General features: G+C 32.3%; 3 protein-coding genes across 6 annotated transcripts; all 3 read right to left on the bottom strand.

Moving 5' to 3' along the window:
• Nucleotides 1-1,239: 1,239 nt before the first annotated feature.
• On the bottom strand, nt 1,240-6,900 carry LOC148201199 (protein S-acyltransferase 11-like). Of its 4 annotated transcripts, XM_088111390.1 has the most exons (5): nt 6,760-6,897; nt 4,652-4,869; nt 3,962-3,966; nt 2,795-3,093; nt 1,240-1,849 (listed from the first exon to the last, which is right to left on the bottom strand). In XM_088111390.1, the coding sequence occupies exons 1-5, from the start codon at nt 6,781-6,783 to the stop codon at nt 1,367-1,369; spliced, it is 1,029 nt and encodes a 342-aa protein (XP_087967516.1). In that variant the 5' UTR covers nt 6,784-6,897; the 3' UTR covers nt 1,240-1,366. The 4 variants fall into 4 exon arrangements, with proteins under 4 accessions (XP_087967516.1, XP_087967514.1, XP_087967515.1 ...); XM_088111388.1 differs by lacking the exon at nt 3,962-3,966 and having other exon boundaries at nt 4,712-4,869; nt 6,760-6,900; XM_088111389.1 differs by lacking the exon at nt 3,962-3,966 and having other exon boundaries at nt 4,712-4,879; nt 6,760-6,896.
• A 1,927-nt stretch (nt 6,901-8,827) lies between these two features.
• On the bottom strand, nt 8,828-11,952 carry LOC148201200 (putative metal-nicotianamine transporter YSL7). The gene is made up of 6 exons (XM_088113790.1): nt 11,656-11,952; nt 11,188-11,351; nt 10,987-11,084; nt 10,736-10,870; nt 10,280-10,469; nt 8,828-10,155 (listed from the first exon to the last, which is right to left on the bottom strand). The coding sequence occupies exons 2-6, from the start codon at nt 11,344-11,346 to the stop codon at nt 9,037-9,039; spliced, it is 1,701 nt and encodes a 566-aa protein (XP_087969916.1). The 5' UTR covers nt 11,347-11,351; nt 11,656-11,952; the 3' UTR covers nt 8,828-9,036.
• Nucleotides 11,953-16,590: 4,638 nt separating this feature from the next.
• On the bottom strand, nt 16,591-19,169 carry LOC148201201 (ammonium transporter 2 member 5-like). The gene is made up of 3 exons (XM_088113685.1): nt 18,041-19,169; nt 17,570-17,855; nt 16,591-17,259 (listed from the first exon to the last, which is right to left on the bottom strand). Exons 1-3 carry the CDS (start codon nt 18,635-18,637, stop codon nt 16,700-16,702), a joined length of 1,443 nt encoding a protein of 480 aa, XP_087969811.1. The 5' UTR covers nt 18,638-19,169; the 3' UTR covers nt 16,591-16,699.
• Between the last annotated feature and the right edge of the window lie 644 nt (nt 19,170-19,813).

Raw genomic sequence — 19,813 nt, forward strand, 5'->3', positions numbered from 1 at the left:
CTCATATATTAGATAACATGTTCTACCATAATAAAGGATTGTAAAAGTGGTTTTGGAAAGGTTTTGTTCTTATTATACTTGTTTTCTATGAATATGTTGATTTTGTATTTATTTGACTATTGTTCTTTATATATTTCATGTTGACTAGTATTTAACCTTTTCTTAACTAATTATGACATATTAAATGAAATTTCATTATTATTTGTTCCCTATGCTTGAAACAAACACCGTGTTCCCTGACAACCTAGAAGAGTGAATCTCTTTTATGTGTCTTATATATAATATCTCTTTTTTGAGAGCAAATTGTGATCTTTTATATCACATCTCTTTATGAGCCAAAGTTGTTTAGTTAAGAATGATTAGCTTTCAAACATTATTTAAGGTTTACTTATTAATTATTGTTCAAAGAATATTTATATTTTTAGTCCGAAATAACTGTTTATCTAAACAATCATAATTTTTAGCTAGAAGATTTAATAAAATACTCATATATGTATTTTGTAGCATTAGTATGCATAAAGGCACTTGATACGTCCATCAAAAACTGAAAACAATCCTTTTAAACAAACTGTAAAATAATTTTTTTTTATCTGTTAGTTTTATTAATAAGAGGATTTAAACTTACAACCTTTTCTATCTATCCTGTCAAACTTTTCAAATTAACCTTATATCTTCTAAATATTCACAATGCCCCATTTCAACCTTGTAACTCTTAAAATAATAATTTACTAGTAAAATGTACCACAAAATTTATTTTATAAAAGTAATACAAAAAGCTAATTAAATATCCAAGATTATGTATTGCTTGTTAAAAACTCATGAAAATAATATTCTCAACGGGTCTTATACACCAGCACTGCACAAAATAAAATATTTTTTTTCAGTACATCATAGGTTTAAATTGTTTCCACAGTTCATTTTTTTAATAAAATGAGATCTTCAGACTTACTAAGCCTAAAGAAAATGGTTTAATTTATTCAAACTTGGAAGTACAAAGTACCAAGAGAATCCTAAATAATCATGTATTCGCTTAAACACTTCAAAAACTCTAGATCAAGAGTCATGTATCCTCTTCTGTACACAACTAGAAGAACAAACCACCCTAAAAAACTCCAAACACAACCCCAATTGATTTTAGACACAAACACAATGAATATTGTGTCCCTAAAATTTGCCATACAATATTCAGGGCAATACTAAAACACAATTGGAAACTAATTCACCAACACATAAGAGTCAGGCCATCATGAAAAGAATTTATGCTCATCCACGCGTATATATACATGTGATCTTTTTCTGAAAAGAATCCAATTATACTGATACAGATTGAGAAAGTGTGCAATGCCATTGCCTAAAACAGATGTTTTCATTTGACGTGTCTCTTTCGAGTAACACGGAAGTTTGGCAAAAATCTCGTTACAGAATATTGAAAACCAAAAAATCTAACAAGGTTTTGACAATCTTTCTTCTCTTCTTCATTATCTGCTTGTGGACTCAAGTGACTCAAATAAGTTTTCCCCTCGTATATATAGGAGAGCTGCTGCCACAAAAGAACGGTCAATCCTATCTGCAACGAAACACTTGCAATGAACAGATAAGCAAGAATGAGTCCTCTAGAGGAAAGAAGCAGGGCAGATCTCAGGAATGCAACAACAATTTCATTCAAAATTCTCCATGCCAGATAGGTTCCACTAACCCCGTCTATGTGCCTAAGGGAGTATTTCAACGGTGGCCACAGATGCAAGCCTGCATATACAGACATGATAGAGACATAGATTGTACTCAACACTGCAGAAATCAGAAAGCCAATGAAGCTCCGGTGATTAGCTGCACCAACACAGTTCCCAATCTGCCAAAGAATTATGACCAAACGAGCAATAAGACAAAGCAAGTTTATAATGCTATTGTATCACTCTAACCACCAAAAAATCCTCCATTCTAGAACAGTTGGTAGGTAAAGATTACAGGAGCGCTAAAAAAATCAGTCATCTTCATGCCTGAAGGGAGAATTCTCTCTTGGATGCTTACGGACATCATTCTGTGTTACAAGAATAATTATACAGTTTTTTCCTTTGTGAGATTGACTGTTGTGCGTGTTCAGTGTGCTAACCTGAGTGTGTCCCGGGTTTCTTGCTATCAAGAAACCTATCAGGTTTCCCTATATTATACTTTGAATTATTATAAGAAAAGGATTTACATGAGTAATTAAACAAACAATTCACAACAACAAGAAACTCTTTAGCAACAGCCAAACTAAGATCCATACAAAAGTATACAGCTAAAACTTGGAATGTATACAATATATGTTAGGTTTCTTGGTGACAAAAAACCTAGATTCTATCTCAAAATAAACAATCACAAACAGATAAATGAATCCTCACTTTGAGGCAGCAGTTTATTGAATGGAAAATACTGAAAACAATCAACAACCTCCAAAGGAAAACATTCCCTTCTACACAGAACAGTCCCTCTTCAGAAATGAAACACTCAACAACCAGTACACGCCTCCCTCCTTAAAAGAAAGAAACCGCCTAACTACCAGTAAAAACTTTCCCTAACTGCTATTTAAACTCTTTCTAACTACCCCTAACCACTTCTTACTAACTTCTATGTTTTATTTTTCCTAATGTAAACCTTCAAAGACCTATCAATATACCTAAAAACCCATGGTTAGAAGTTGTACAATTAAAGAAGGTGTGCATTTATTACTATATAAATCAAAACTTGAAGTGCTGATTGCAACAATGAAATTGATATTTCCATAACTAGAAGATGATGGAAAGTGAAAACTTACAAATGGGCAGTGATGATCCATGTCCAGGATGCATTTTCTACAAGAACGACAATGATGAGCTCTAGGTGACTTTGGTTTCGAGCAGTAGTGACAAAAAGTATAATTTTCAAGGTCACCTTTCCCTACAGCAGGGTAGCTTCCCCATAACACATTTGCTGGTGCGCCAGCACACCTAAATGCTGAAAAGCTGAAAAAGGAAACGGTGGCAATGGACAGTGCTGCTGTAACGATTGAGTGAAAAACTCCACAAAGAATACTGATAGAAAAGACAACAGGATAAACTGCCCAAACCCCACCAACTGCACAAAGAAACATGTACAAGAAAATAACAAAATAATTCAGTCCATTTTTAGAAGAACAAGGATTAACTGACAATAAAACATTTAAAGAAGTACTGCTGATAGGATGATCTGTTATAGTTTGACATTCCTAGGGAGAAAAATAAATAATAAACCAAAGAACAATTTCCTCGGCACTACAAGATCCTAAAAAGCACCAACTACAACTAAAACTATAAAATCAAATCCATGCACTCTTTACATACCCAATCCAAACTCAATAAAACAATGTAATAAAATCATCTTTTTATGTCATCGGGCATATAAAATCTTAATCTAGTCACAATGCAAATTAGTGAGTAGATTGCAGATCAAAACTTAAAATTGCAGGATATGGTCTCTACACGCCAAAGCAGACCAGATCTATACCAAAGGTATTCACAGTTTATTGATTTAGCAATAAATTACGAACAAGATATCTCTCTAAATTCTCATAGTGTCAAACTAGCTTATTTTTTGAGATTTCCAACATATCATTCTTGCCTATTATAAAAGCTGAATATATAAGCACAAAGATTGGTTTTTATATCGGGAAAAATATATAGATGCCCGAATTCCATCAGATAAATAATAAATTAGTAAAGAAAAGGCTTCCTTGACTAACCAGAAAACCTAGGTATTCAAAAACACTGCTGGGAAATGGAGAGGGCATTTTCTTCTAATACAGTGGAATTTTTTTCCTTTGCTCAAACAAAAAGTAGAAAAGGAAAGAGTAAGAAAACAAGATGGAATCTTGAAAGAGCCAAGAAATATGAATCTGAAATTAAATTATATTTCAGAAACAATGTTAAAAATAAAAACGAAAGAGGAGTTCTTGTTAAGAAATTACATATTCTGGTTTACGAACAATTAGCACAAGGAGTGCTTAATGAGTAACCATTTAGTGACTAATTTTTCTATATAAAAAATTGTAAAAACAATTCACTACTAGTGATTTTCCCATTTTTAAAGGGAAGGCAATATTTTATTGGAAAGATAAAGAAAGAGGAAAACATAATATTATGGCAGAAGAATGCCAGGCCTTTTACAAAATATTTCATAATTTCATTTTTGTATGGGATAAAGCGATTTTTCTGGGCTTCTGCCTAATTTTATTCAAGAGGGTTTTCACTTGTAGAGATGTAAAAAGATTGCTTAAATTTGTTTGTCTGATGTGCCTTTCTTGTACGCTGTAGATTTTCTGAACTATTTTGGTTGAATTTTCTTTCATTTAGCTTATCTCATACTCTAAACCTTCGGATCACGTATCTTTATAAGTCCCCCAAAGTACTACGACCAAAGCACTAGACTGTAGTAACAGAAGACTTGTACACCATCTCTCAATTTGAATCTATCAAACAATCTTCTGACACTAGGCAGATATTTGATAAAATATGTTGGCAGGAAGAGAAAAACAAAGAAAAGGAGGAAAATTTTTAAAATAACACCTACCCTGACAAAAATAAAAACAAGTCTGCTCATTATTGATGACAATAGATAAAAGAAAAAACAACAGGAACAACAGAGACTTACATATTACAAAAAATATATAAATACGAGGACAACAGAAACAAAGCATCGATCACGCACTACTCTCCACCTGATGCACCTCTGGTCACGTTTCTTTTTGTTCTGATCTGTAATAGCCCCACACCAGCCACATTTGAAAGCAGATGCACATGATGGAAGCAAAACACGCAGTCCACAACCCCAGCATATTGTCTCATAATTCTCAGTAACCTCAGTTACATATTGCTCCTATATGTGACTTACATGAGCAACCAAGGAAGCTACAAAATTTTCAAACTGTAGAGAGAAAAAAAAGGCAAGCAATAACAGCCATGAACTCATCTATTTACTAAATGACTGAGACCGTGAAATCGTAAGGGCTAACAATAATGATGTCCAAAATCATATGATTTCCAGAGATGTTACAAACTTCAATTACTACTACAAGAAACAAAAACAAAATATAATTATACATTATTCTTTTTCCCAATGTTAAAGATTCACAATTTTTTGTCTGATAAATAATAATAAGAATGATAATACATTAAGGAGCTTGTAATTTGACTAAAAGTGGAATTTGAAGGGGAAGTAGAATTCTCTGTATTTGTTGTATAATTCAGCAATGATGGATTTCATGCACTACCTTGGTAGCAGAGGATTACAAAGAAGAAACAGAATAAGAGGGTCAGAGGTCAGAAATTCACTCATACCCCCACTCTCTCTCCCTAATTGAAATATATTCTATTTTCTGGCTCACACAAAATCCCTCATACATGTGTTGGTTAGCCTAGTCACACCCTTTTCCTCTCTTGCTCATTTCATGAATCAGCTGCCACATTTTGTGTTATCTCCGAAAGAGCATTTCCATGACCCACTCCACTACTATTTGTTACAGAGCTCCAACCTACGGCTAAAGGAATTGATTACCCACACATAAGCAAACTCAAATACCCAGTTTCAGATATTTTGTTCACATCGAATTAATGTGTGCTTTCCATTTGGGGGCAAAGGATTTGATTATAAGCACGTCATAATATTTGAAATTAAAGGGTTAAGTCTCATATGCCAACTTGCATCCACCCTGATGTAGGGAATTTCTAAGAATGAATGATACAGTTGTGCTAGGATGTGCCCAGTTGCCATAACTCCCTTGTCTTAACAATATGTTTGTTTCAACATTTTCTAGGGAAAGAATGGCATTTTCTTAAAACCTATCTCACACAGCTTCCACCAAAAAGAATTGTTTTTCCTTTCCCCAAAATAAGCTAATTGAAACGCACAAGGTGTGATAGATTGATATCTCTTTCAGTTTAACATTTTGTCATTTCATAGATAAGGATCCATTAAATGTCCTGCAAAGTTGAGCATGTTGTGTACTAGAAAACTTGGAATAGAAAAAGAACACTTTCCACTGGTTTTATACAACAAAAACATGTTTTGGTATAAAGTCAATATGAACTCATTCTGGAATGAAACCAAACCTTTCCATACAATCCCACTCTGATCTAAGTTCCCTACTTTTTACCTTCTCAAACAACCACATCCACAACAATTTACATCATAACAAGGGCAAAACTAACATTTTACTCCCTGCTCCAGAGGGGCAATTTCCTATTGACCCCGTGCCATTCCTTTTCTTGGTATTCTAAAAACTTCCTCACTCAAAATTAAAAAGGGTATTCGAGAACAAAAATCCAGAGTGTTTCCTAACAACCTGATTTTGTGACAAAGCAATTTAACATTTGATTTTCTGTTCAATTCAACCACTACACTTGCAAGAGTACCACATCAAATAACAAAACTTCGACTAAAGTAATTAAAACAATAATAACAAAAAAAAAACGTGATAAACATGATTTCTTCTTTCCTCCCTTTCATAATATTAGTCAATGAAACACATTTCAAGAGATTAAACGCAGGCCACTATCTATTTAACCAAAAAAAATACATCTTCGGTTCGGGGTTAAAGTTTGAATACACGGTCAGACTCAGATATAACAGAAATAATGATTTGATTTAACAACTGATAAAAGAAACGATGATAATCGACAAACAAATAAAAGACAAAGAATAGAATCCAAATAAACAAATAAAGAGAAAACGATCGAAAGATGAAAACGGGTATGATGTGGAACCAACCTGGGTCGAAGAAGAAGAATCCATAACAGTAAGAATTGGAAGCTAAGTTAGAACCCGAACAAACTTGACGAAGGGGTTTTCAATTTTGTTTTTCATCTCAATAAATCGCACGTGACGATGACGCAATTCAAACAAATGCTGTTCGGTTCAACATTTCCCACACTAGCCAAAACCGGTTCGGTTCAAAACCAATCCTGGCATATGAACCGAGGACATTTCTTTTTGCACTCCATGGTTTCCATGTACAGCCCCATAAATTTAAAATTCCAAGTTTATTTTTATGCTATTAAATGTCTGACATTGTGAAATTTAAGATAATTGAAGATGAATTAGTTAAAAAGGATTATGTTAAAACTTTCACATTAGATGATGTAAGTAAAATTTGTTATTATTTGTGTAAAAATGTGACACATCATATATGATTATGTTATATGATTATGTTGTAATGTATTTATCTAAGTACTTGATATGCAAATTGACTTACTTTATGGCTTATGGGGTAACATTCAGATTATATTTGTAATTGTGATATTGAAGTTTCTTACAGAGAACATAGAATATATATATATATATATATATATATATATATATATATATATATATATATATATATATTAGGAAATTGAAAGAAATTATAAATAGAAGAGATAAAAAAGAATTTACATTTCAATGCAACTAGAAGACAAAAATGTGATTATCCATTTAAATTATGATAGTAAACTAGTACATGATGGAGAAGAATGAATTGTGAAGGTAATATGTGAGAGTCATGATCATGAGTTGATTGTTCAATTAGTATATCATTCAAATGTTAACATAATTAAACATAACGAGAATTCAATGTTGTTTGACATAACTAAAAGTTTAGTAAGTCAACAAACACCTTACTTTGAAGGAGAACAAAAGAAAAATGTGACCATTATAAATAAGTGTATAATGTTAGTTGTGCATATAAAAGATCTAAGAAAGGACAAAAAAAAAACTTAAATGCAACATTTAATTATGTTGTTAGAATGTGACATGTATATTCACTAGAGTAGCTTTGATGAGTCATCACAAGTTGTTACACATGTTAAGAGATAACTAATAGACACAAGATTTTCATCTAAGAAGATAGATGGTGAAGAAACACAAAAACTTAGTTTTTACACTTATAACCTTTGGTAATCGATTACCTTACTTGAGGATTTTTTTTGAATTACAGCTCAAGTAATCAATTATAAGTGAAGTCGTGCCCCTTACATGACTTTGACACTATGAGAACCTGAAAACGTGTGAAGAGTGCATGACTTCACTTTTTCTTGTGTGTCAAAGGAAAAAGCATGCACCCCCTGCACGACTTCTTCATATGAAATCGTTTTGAGGCAGCACAACTTGCCTGTTTTTGTAAAAAAAAAATTGCTCACATACGTAAATATCACACCATTTTTGCATATTTCTATAAAAAAATCTTGCATGTGAGTTTAACTTTGGACTAACTAGGTTCAAAAATTCGACTCACAATTATGTGATTTTGTTCTTGAAGATTTTGTTCCCTCTTTAACATCTTCACAATTAGATCTTATTGAAAGACCTTCACCTTAAGAAAACTTGTTAATCAACTTTAGAGCATAAGCATATACTTCAACATAAATATTAATTGTGAATTTGCTATATCATTTAGGAATCAAATCATTTATAAACATTACATACGATTGAAATAACATACAAACTTTAGGGAGATTTAAATAAAGTTTAAAAACTTTTTGTAATTAGTAGTAGATGTTATTTGTAGGAGTTACACAAACATTATATTGCAATGTTTAATATAGTCTGTTTTCTTTATCTTTTTGAATAGTGAAGAGCATTTAGGATATTGTTTAGACATATATTATATTTAGCATTTTATCTTAGACGATTTATTTGATAAAAACTATTTTGTTAGACGGTTTTGTTAAACTTTAAAATAAAAGATTTTTAGACGATCTTGTCTTAAGAAGAATAAAATTGGGTACCCTTCCTCTATTCTATGTAACTCTCTTGTTATGTTCTACGTTGAGACGTGCTGTTCAGGAAATATAACCAGAAATGCTAAATAATGGTTTCATACTTCTGTAGAGATATAAAAGAAAGAAATCTTATTACAAAGATAAAAAAGAAAGCAGTGCAACATGTACAATTACATAAACAAGCCTCCATATTTATTCAGAAAAGCGAAGTTGTATAACAAGAAATCCAAATACAATGTTTGATCATTCCTTAACTTCATATGAACATCATCATCCAACCAAAGAAGCATCAAGGACCACCATTCAAGAAGGTGTCAACCTTCTTATTGACAGCACTAGACAAGAACTTCATGCAAATTGGTGGACTGGCTCCAGCAAGACTCAGTATAGCAGCAGGAACACTCCACAAAGAATCACCACATATAAGTCCAGATGCCAAAGCAGGACCAAAATCATTTGCTTTTGATTTGCTCTTTTTCTCCCACAAAAACAGAATCAAGCTCCCAATGCACATGTCAATAGCAAAGTACCCACCAAGATAGAATGGGATGGCCAAAGCCATGGCGTTAGGAACAAACCTATATATCCTATACTTGGTCTCATAATGCACCAACAAATCACGCACTATGTTAATAAACACAGCCAAGAAAAAGAATATGATAGCCAGTTGGAGACAATGTTTGGGGAGAGAAGAGAAACCTTTTGCCCCAAGAAGGGCCATTCCACGGTAAACTTCTCCATAGGGTGCAGGGTAAGAGCCTTCAGGGTCACCAAGTTTGTAGGCCTTGTGGAAGAACCAAAACATCAAAGGGGACACAAGACACCCTGTGGCAGTACCTAAAACTTGGCTAACAAACATTGACCTTGGAGATGCAAGAGTGAGGTACCCGGTTTTGAAGTCTTGCATCAAATCAGAAGCTGTTGAAACAATGCTCATCATGACACCACATGATGCAAGGCCTGCAATGATGCCTCCATTCTCAAGGCCAACCCATGAACTGAATATAATTATGGCAACTTTGCCATAGTTTGATGCCAAAGACCAATCAGTGAGGCCACATCCATAGGCATTGCAGAAGGCTAGAATAGGAGCCATGAGGTAAGTGATTAGTACATGATACCATTTCAGCTGAGGAAAGATGTGTGACACTGTTATGATGGAAATAACTGCAAGAACAATGTAGCCACTGAAAGCTGCCCAAGAGGGAATCTGATCTTTCAAGAAATACTCAGTGCGACGTTGAGTATCTAAATCTGCACTTGGGATTTTATCAACATCGTCCGGGTTTGGATGGAGTGACTCTTTTTTCTTAAGGTGTTCCGTGATAAGACTATAGGCAACTCTTATCAGCATGATGACACAATGGTAAAGACCGTCACCAAGCATCATAGCAATTGCAGTGAAGACCTGTTCATGGATTTTTCTTATGATTAGCACTACACAGTTAAATGTTGTAAACAAATTTTAACTTCAAAATGACATGTTACAAACTATGAACTATGAAGCTTGCTAAGTGGATATATATGCTTACCCTATATCCTTGGATGCTACTTAGACTGCTAGGAGATAAATCTGCACTATACCAGATTCCTTTCTTTTGCTCAATCCAAGGCCATAGGATTCCCCATGAGATTATTGCTCCAAGAAGCAGAGATACATTTATCAAGTAAGGGCAAATCATTCCAACTCCAACATAGGTAGATGAGAAATCAAAGTAGAACCTGTAAATTTTGTATTCAGATTATTGATTTTATTACTTAAATACAATACAGTCATAGGGAGAAAAGAGTGTTGGGAAATATGCACAGTATGAATTACTATACTCTCACTATAAGTCTTACCACATGAGGATTATAGTCTAATTAAAGAAATATGTTGCTAGATGGAAAATTCAGTAATCTGATTTGTCTTGATTTCTAGTGATATGCCAATCAATCTTAAATAAAAGAAGACAAGATACATTTGGCTGGAAGACATATATGCATACCTTTTGCTGTAGGCTTGGAGACCAAATGTGGGAAAAGTGCTGAACCCACAACCATCTCCTGCAGTGAAAAACCACTGGAAAAAACCAAAAGCAAAGCTGCCACAAAAACTTTTGAAAAGCAAAGCAACCTGTTTCCTGTTTACACAAGAATGGTAAAGTTAAGTACGCCAAAAAGTTAGAAAAAGATCAGTTTATTGCATATGGTGTACTATCTGTTTATGTATACATATGAATTGCAAAACCATACTTACTTTGCTAGTTTTGCTCCTTTTGGTGTGTGTAAGCTATTGACAAGAAGAGCTGTGGCAGTTCCACTAGGGTATGTTAGTTTGTACTTCAAAATCATCATCTGTGAAATGTCAATTGAAATTTTAGGTTCAATAAACTGCAATGAAATTTACATGAATGAAGGTGAAACTGTAAAACTTTGCTATAGTTTTGTTTCAACCTACCTTTCTCAGGGGAACTATAGAGAAGAGACCAACAAAACTAACAACAAAGAGGAAACCAAACATCCAACCAAGGGAGAGACTTTTTGTATTGATTGGTGTGTTCCCCCCATCAACTTGAGCAGCAATGTATGGACTCATCCCGAGTAGATAACTTCCCATGCCACCTTTTCACACCAATATTAAATATAAGTAAAACATATTATGCAGTAATCAAAGCCAACAACTCAGTATTAGTCAAAAATTGGGGAAAACAAAAGATTCAAGGCGAATTCATTAAGAAAACAAAGATTTTATATACAGAAGTCCTATTATTTAATGTGTTACCCTGAACCTAATATACTGGTTTTCATGTTTTTTTTTAACTAACAACATGCATTCATTGCTGTGTTATATATACAAGCTTTGAAAAGTAATTACAAAATACAGGAGCAAAAGGGTGGTCAATGAAAGAGATAATTAAAAACTCACTGCTGAATGCAATTCCAGAAGATGCAACAACGAAGGTTTGAATGACAGTGTTCTCCTGGCGAGTGAAAGGTTCTCTGAGAAGGCCACATTTGTTGAGAAGGGTAGTGTAGGACTTGATCACTGCAAACCCCAACAATCCAGCAGCTACATTGAGGGATGGAATGATCCCTGTGGTGAAGTTGAGTTTGCAGACAATGAAGTTGAAAAGAAGACTGAGAACAAAGCTTGTGACCACTGATCTCACTGTGATTTGCTTTGTCCATGGTGGCACCCTTGTGTTCCTGAATGCCTCTTCACCCTTCCGTTACCCTCTTCTTCCATGTCTAGAGATCGTCACCAAAACACAATGCAATCAATGCTTTGTTAACTTTCTTTCACCCCTTCAAATGAATGGTGAATCAGGACAAAGTGTATATGAGGTAAGCACATTCAGCAAATTGTGGTGCAGTTTATTTATCAATGGAAAGTCTACAGAATCAATTATTTTCTATTTACTACAATTTTTGATAAGGGAATCAAGGGGTTACCATATGGGAAGGATTGATGGGGATTGATTAACCTCTTGTTTTGAAAAGTTTTCATTACAGAGATTACTTTAGTCATGGACCAAGTATTCCTTGTACACTTGAATATCCAACCGTAACCTTTTACTCTTTTAAGGAATATAATTGTTTCATACTAAATTTATGATCAGGTTTTAATTGATATCTTTATTTTAGAATGTAATAACTACGCATTACCAATATAGAAAACAGTGCACAGTTATTCAGTCAGAAATCACTGCCAGTTTACTTGTAAAATCCAAAAAAAAAAAATGTATGATGGTTGTGATTAGATGATAATATAATTTTCTTACGTTTCATAACCTATCTTCTATGTATTTTATCGAATGTGATCTTACCTGGATCTCTCCTGGACTTGGGAGAGATGAAATCCTAAGAGCAGTTTGATTCTTCCTTTTGTTTACAAGAGAGACTCTTCTTTTTGTTGAAAGAAAAAGATTTTCTACAAGAAGACTCGCTGAAGTCAGTAAAAAAATTAAGATATTTGTATAACGAAGAGTATCAATATTTATAATAGATTGTGAGAATGAGTATTTTTTGACGAAGAACAGTAGTTATATTAATAAGATTAATATCGACCATAAGAATCTGTTTCTATCAAAATAATATTTATCTATAGTATAATAATAATATAATAAATAATATCAGAATGATAAATAATAACTAACCTACCAAATTATATTTAATTATAATATATAAATATGATATTGTTTATGCATATAAGATATTCTATTTATAATAGAAAAAAATATAAGTTAAATTTAAAATACAAATAAAAATAATAATAAATTAATTAAAAATAAATGATAAAGATAAAATATTTAATAATATAATCTATTTTTGATAAAATAAAAAAATTGGATGGTACACTCTTTAATATACCTATTTGATTGAATAGAAAAACAATGAAATATACAAATTAAAAAAAAATAGACAATGTAGTTTTTTTTAAATGATGAATAATTTGAAATAAAATGAAACACTCAATAATAGCATACTTTTGTATGATGAAATAGAGTCTTCGTGAGAACATGTTTTATCCTATTTTTCTTTATAACATAAAACTTCACTATTGTTGTGTTTTTGTTTTAAAAACCAAATTACCATTATGTTCGCATTTTCTATTCTACCTAAGATTCTAGATTAATTAAGGACATTTTTATTATAAGGATCGTATTAAAAATTTTAAATTTTTCTTAAAATATGTTGATAGAAAAAATTTAAGACCTAATTAAATTATAGAATATAAAAAAATATTTTATTTTATTTTTCTCTTAGTTAAATATATTTAATTATTAGATATTTTAACTTTATCTTTTATCTTGACATTATTTTTTATTTATATTTATATTTTTTTTATTATAAATAGAATCATTTTGTATATATTCAACTCAGGTAAATTATTTTACTATATTGAACATTAACCTTAATTCTTTTATACAACAAATTCAAATATAAGTATTAAAAAATAAAAGAAATCTTATTAAACCTTTGTACTTAAATATAAATTATAGATCTTAAATATAATAGAATACAATTCATAAAAAAGAAAACTAAGATTTTATGATTTATTAAATGAAAATAAATTAAAGATAAGCTGATGTTGGACCATTCTAATTTAATACACAGATTCGCATTAAAACTTAAATAATTAATTGTATTAACTATTTGAAATTAAATACTTATCTGTTACAATTCTTTCCCATTCAATAAAGATTACGTTTCATTAAAAGAAACCGTATTGCTCTCCCAATAATTTAGTGGCAAAGTTACATTTTAATTTTTCTTAATATTTCATAATGAAAAAAATATTTATCATTTTAACATTAAATATTTAATAATATTATATTTGATTTGTTATGATTTTTATTGTTATTGAAAAGACATTTAATTAATATTTGAGTTTTTAGATGAACGATATCAATTCTCTTACTATTCTCAATTGTCATAGCTGTTAAGCAACAATAATTACTTAAGAAAATAGGTGAAATAAGCAACAAATTAATATTCCAGTTAAGATTCTTCAAAATATTCTAAGATAAACATGATATAATACAAAAATCTCAACAAAATGTAGTTAATTGTGATAATATTACTCTAGAATCTATATGGCTTATTATATTAAAGGGAACAAATAAAATCCCAAACTATAAATAAGAAGACGAAACTTAACCAATCAACCCTGTTCTTCAAATAAAGTAAGGAAATTGATTAATATCATTAAGAGATACTAACTTATATATGCTATCTATTTTAAGAATGTATAATACGTGGACATCACATTAAATTTCATATTGCAACGTTAGATTGATGTATTATTTGCCTTAAATGCATGATGATACTAGTTAAGTATAATATACGATCTCAACTAGTGTAACATGACTAATATGACATAATCTCAGCTAGTACAATATGATCTTAGCTGTAATATAGATAAAAATGTTTGCAAATCTTGAATGTTAAAATTTTATATTGAAAGTGATAACCTGAACCGCTCGGTTTGTGATTCATTACATCGATTTCACTGACCTGCACTGCTTGGTTTACAGTTAGGATTGTAGTTTCTGTTATTCTGTTTTAGTTTTCTGTCATTCTGTTTCAATTTCCTTTCCTATATATTTCTTTTCCTGTATCTCTTCCCACATAATGAAAACTTGATATCTTTCTCAGCCTACTTTTCTCTGGCTTCTCTTTTCTCTCCTTTATTAGCTTTCTTTTTCACTATTGCATAGTTATTCAATGAGGAAGTGATGTCAAATTTCTTCTATAACACAAGTCATACTTCATAAGTAGTAAATCTATTGAGTCTATTTCCTAAGGATCTTAATAGCACCTAATATAACTCATACACGAGAAAGTTGTATATCACTAATTTCCAAGAAGAAAGTTAAGTGAATAACAATTCTTGTTTTTCTGAAAACATATATCCTCAAAGAAATAAAAAGAGAAAAAATATATTATAAGATAAATACATACTCACATAAATAAGACAACATAAAAAAATAGTTTTAATAAACTTAAAAAAGCACAATTGAAAGACAGAAAGAAGAAATATATAATAAGTTCAAAAAGAATATTAGAGAAGGGTGACAATGGTACGAACGAGTAACACATAATATAGAAGGAAAATGGCTACAAATTAGGAGGTCTAAACAAATTTTTAATAACAAGGTTTAAATATAACTCGTTCAGATTCAAATATAATTTTAGATTATGTAGAATTAATGAGTTAAGTTTGAATATGTTCACACCAAAAACGTTTCAAAACCCTACTTTCAGTTTCTAATATTTATCGAGTAAATAATATTTTTTAAATTTAATATACATATTAATATTGTTTGACAATATTATTATGTACCAATTAAAATCAGTCACTTGACTTTTCTTCAACATATAAGTCGTTATATGATATCATACATACTAGGATTGAAAATTACTATTTTTCAACGTCATAGAAATTAAAATTAAAATTAAAATTAAAATTAACTCGTTTTACTAAAACTAAAATAATATTTAACATGACAGTAATATAATTAATTTTCAGGAATAGCAGACACACGTAAGAAATTGGGATGGTGGTGCAGTTGGCTAGTGCGTAGGTCTCATAGCGTTTGAGTTATCCTGAGATCGTTTTAAATATTTAGATCAATAAAATAATGACACCTAATTTATTTTTAAAAAGTGATTAACATGGTTCTTTCTTATAGAGAAAAATCTTTTCACATGTTTGAAACAAAGACGATGTTACCTTCACATGTTTGAAACAAAGACGATATTACCTTAATAACTTTTTTTACCAATTTTTTTATAATAGATTATGTGTTAATATTTTATTAGTGTGTATATTTAAAACGGATCAATCATGAACTGTCACATAATTTATTGTAAAAAAGTTATAAAAAAATTGTTAAAAAAACATTTTCCTTCAGTTTAAACAATGCTTATATTTCCTTATCTCAATTGAGGGTGTCTGGTTTTGTTGTTTTTTTTTTCTAACTAACAAGATGCATTTAATACTACATTGTATGTGCCAACTTTGAAAAAAATGATAAAATATACGACCAAAAGGGTGGTCAATGAAATAGATAATTAAAATCTCACTATTGAATGCAATTTCAGAATATGTAATTGAAAATAGTTTTTGTTTTTTTCTCAGGATAGAAACGTTGAGAATCTTATCTTTGGTGAAGTAGTCCACCGGCGTAAACACAAACTTGAGCAGGGAAAAAACAGAAAACATGTCATAGAAAGAAGTGTCAACTTAAAGAAACATGACAAGAACACTTCTTTCCATCACCGATCTTGTTCATTTGTTATTATGAAGAATGAACATAGGGAAAGTAAAATAACGTTGTTGTTGAATGACCCAGACTACAATGAAACACAACATTTATTTTACTATATATATATGTGTGTGTGCATGTTTTTGAAAACAAGACTAGACAACGACATCGATCAGACTATAATGTATTTAACTAGTTCTACATCATCTCAACCACGCCACCGTGTTTCTTCTTGTGTGCCCCAGCTTCAACATCATCATACAATGAACTTCCATACTTTGAACTTGAATTTTCAAGTTTATCACCCTGACCCCAGATGGCATAAGCCTCTTCCCCATGAGCAGCTTCATCACCAATCTCCATATCCTCTTCAGACATTCTCAGTGGAACAAAAAGTCTGATGAAGAGGCATATCAAGCTTGTGGACACAACATTGACAAAGACAACAAAGATAATCCCGATGATTTGTACCCCCATTTGCCTGAACCCTGTGTGTATCCTTTTGGAATGGAAACCATAGAAAAAGCCAACGTATTGATTAGCAGCTCCATAGAACAATGTGTTGAGTCTTGGCTCGGCAAACAGTCCAGTGAGTAGTCCTCCCAAGGTTCCTGCAATGGCATGAGTGTGGAATACTGCCATTGTGTCATCAACCTTCTGCAGTAGCTTTGATCTCTTGTGGATCACCATCATGGTGACCCAAGGTATTGACCCAGAGAACACTCCCATTAGAAGTGCTGCCCATCCCTCCACAACTCCTGAATATGATAATAAACACTAGTTAGGATAGAACATGTATGGGATAGCTTATACTAACATAATCTCTCGTACTAAGATATATACAGCTCCATAGTGATGGCACTATAGGTCTAGCAAATCACAAATCTTATTAGGATAACTTTAAACTCATGATTCTAATATGAAGTGAATTTTAAACTTAACTTGAACTTACAAAATCGATCTGTAAAATAAGATTTCCAGCTAACAACCTAACTAGTTTCTACATTGTAGTGCACAAAAAGAAGTATACATGTGTGGGTATATATAATGAAAAGATGAGAAAGAAACCTGCAGCAGGAGTAATGCAGACCAAACCAGTGATCATGCCTTGAACAGCTCCAATGACAGAAGGTTTTCGGAAAAAGATGACATCAAGAAAGACCCAAACGAGCAAGCTGGTGGCAGTGCAAGCGTGGGTGTTGAGGACGGCAAGTGAAGCATCTGCATTTACTGTGTATGGATCTCCTCCATTGAACCCTGTCCACCCCATCCACAACAGCCCTGCACCTGCCAGCATCAGAAGGATGTTGTTTGGAGGAAACCTTTCCCTGTCCTTGTTTAGTCTTGGCCCAACCTGTCAAACCATACACACACTCGTTCATGCACTCAAATCACTTCATATACATGCAGTTTCAAATCACTTCATATACATGAAGTTTCAAATCACTTCATATACATGTAGATTCAAATCACTTCATATATACACGTAGTTTCAGTGATTGGACATGCAAATATAGATAGAAAAAACCTGATGCTTACCCAAAATGCAGCAGTGAAACCAGCAACCCCAGAAGACAAATGGATGACATATCCACCTGAGTAATCTATAATCCCCATTTTGGACAAGAAGCCCTTTGTACTCCATATGCTGAAAGCTGTGAAGGTGTATGAGAACGTGAGCCACAAAGGCACAAACAGCATCCAAGCATAGAAGTTCATGCGCCCCAAAACAGCCCCAGCAATGAGAATCAGAGTAATGGCTGCAAACACACACTGGAAATACACCATTGTGGCATTAGGGAAGGCCCCCAGAAAGGCCTTGTCGAAGAGATATACATGATTAAGTGACATAGCAGGCTTTCCCCAGAAAGGAACAAGTGGGTCACCAAAAGACATTCTGTATCCCCACACAACCCAACAGAAAAACACACATGCAAAAGCATAGAGGCACATGAATGCTGAGTTCACTGCCCATTTCTTCTTCACAGCTCCACCATACAATATTATGAGCCCTGGAACACTCTGCAGACCCACCAGCGTTGCCGCCACAAGCTGCCATGCATTGTCTGCCCTACTCATCCATTCAGGGCTTCCATCTACTGGCAAAAGGTTCGAGGGAAACGGAACCTGAGCCATTTTTTCACACCCTCTTTCTGAGTGAGTGAATGAATGAATGTTCACTATATGGATCACTCACCCATATATGTACATTCACAGAGAGAGAGAGAGAGAATGTTTGATGGATCAAGCGGCTAGTGTTGGCCTTTTGTGTGAATTTGTTTTGATTCTCACGACTAGCTGTAGAGTTGTTACATAATTGATATGTTGTCATAGGTGATGTCGGTCTTGATATGGATGGGTAAACTGTGGCGGGTATTACGAACATTTTTTCTGCTAACGGTATCAACAAAGTTCCTTTCTGTCTTAGGAAGTAACTGTCTACCAATCACAAGAAGGCTCTTTTAGAAAATATGTGTAATAATTGGTCAGAAATATTCTTTAACATATTTAAATAAGTGGTTTATGAATAAAACAATAACGAAGCATTTTCAATAGAAAAACTAATTATTTATTATATTAAATTATTATACCGAGTGCGATATGCTATTTTTATTAGGTAATATAACATTAAATAAAAAGAGTTAGATTCCACCCGCAATTGAATAAACAATAACCTGGAAAACAAAGTTAGAATACATACAACATGCTAATTAAATTATGATGAGAAAAGAGTTATTCTAACATTAATTTTAAGAAACCTACTTTTATTCTTGAATTCTAATTGTTTTAATATACGATTTACCCACAAAAATAGATAGAAAGATGGTTAGTAATTGTTTTACAAATTTTTTATTTTGATAAATTGGGAGTGCAATTTATACTAATTTTATTCTAACAATGTTGACATTGATAGCAACCATTTGTAACAATCCAAGAAGCAAATAAAAGAAAATAATATTTAACAGTTTATTTTATTCTATTATTTTTGGACATTTTTCAATTCTTTTCACTATTTTCAAAAGTTTTAATAGTAAGGGTTCCATTCATCAAGAGTAAGGGTTCATGAAGAATAATGAACCCTTGAACTTACATTAGAATGTGTTTCTTGAGAGTGCTGGACTGAAATTGGTGACGATTTAATGGCAACGGAAACAATATGGTGGTGCCGAGGTTGAACAAGAGTGAAAATGAGCACTCTCACAAAATTAAAAATATGTACTTTACTATAAGCAACCTCGAGGGTTTGACAATATTTATTATTTCAAAGAAAGTTGAACATAATAAAATATAAGCGTCCACATATTCATGGTT

Source organism: Vigna umbellata, chromosome 4 (genome assembly GCF_029865625.1).
Source record: "Vigna umbellata cultivar VRB3 chromosome 4, Vumbellata_1.0, whole genome shotgun sequence".
Classification (NCBI taxonomy): Eukaryota; Viridiplantae; Streptophyta; class Magnoliopsida; order Fabales; family Fabaceae; genus Vigna; species Vigna umbellata.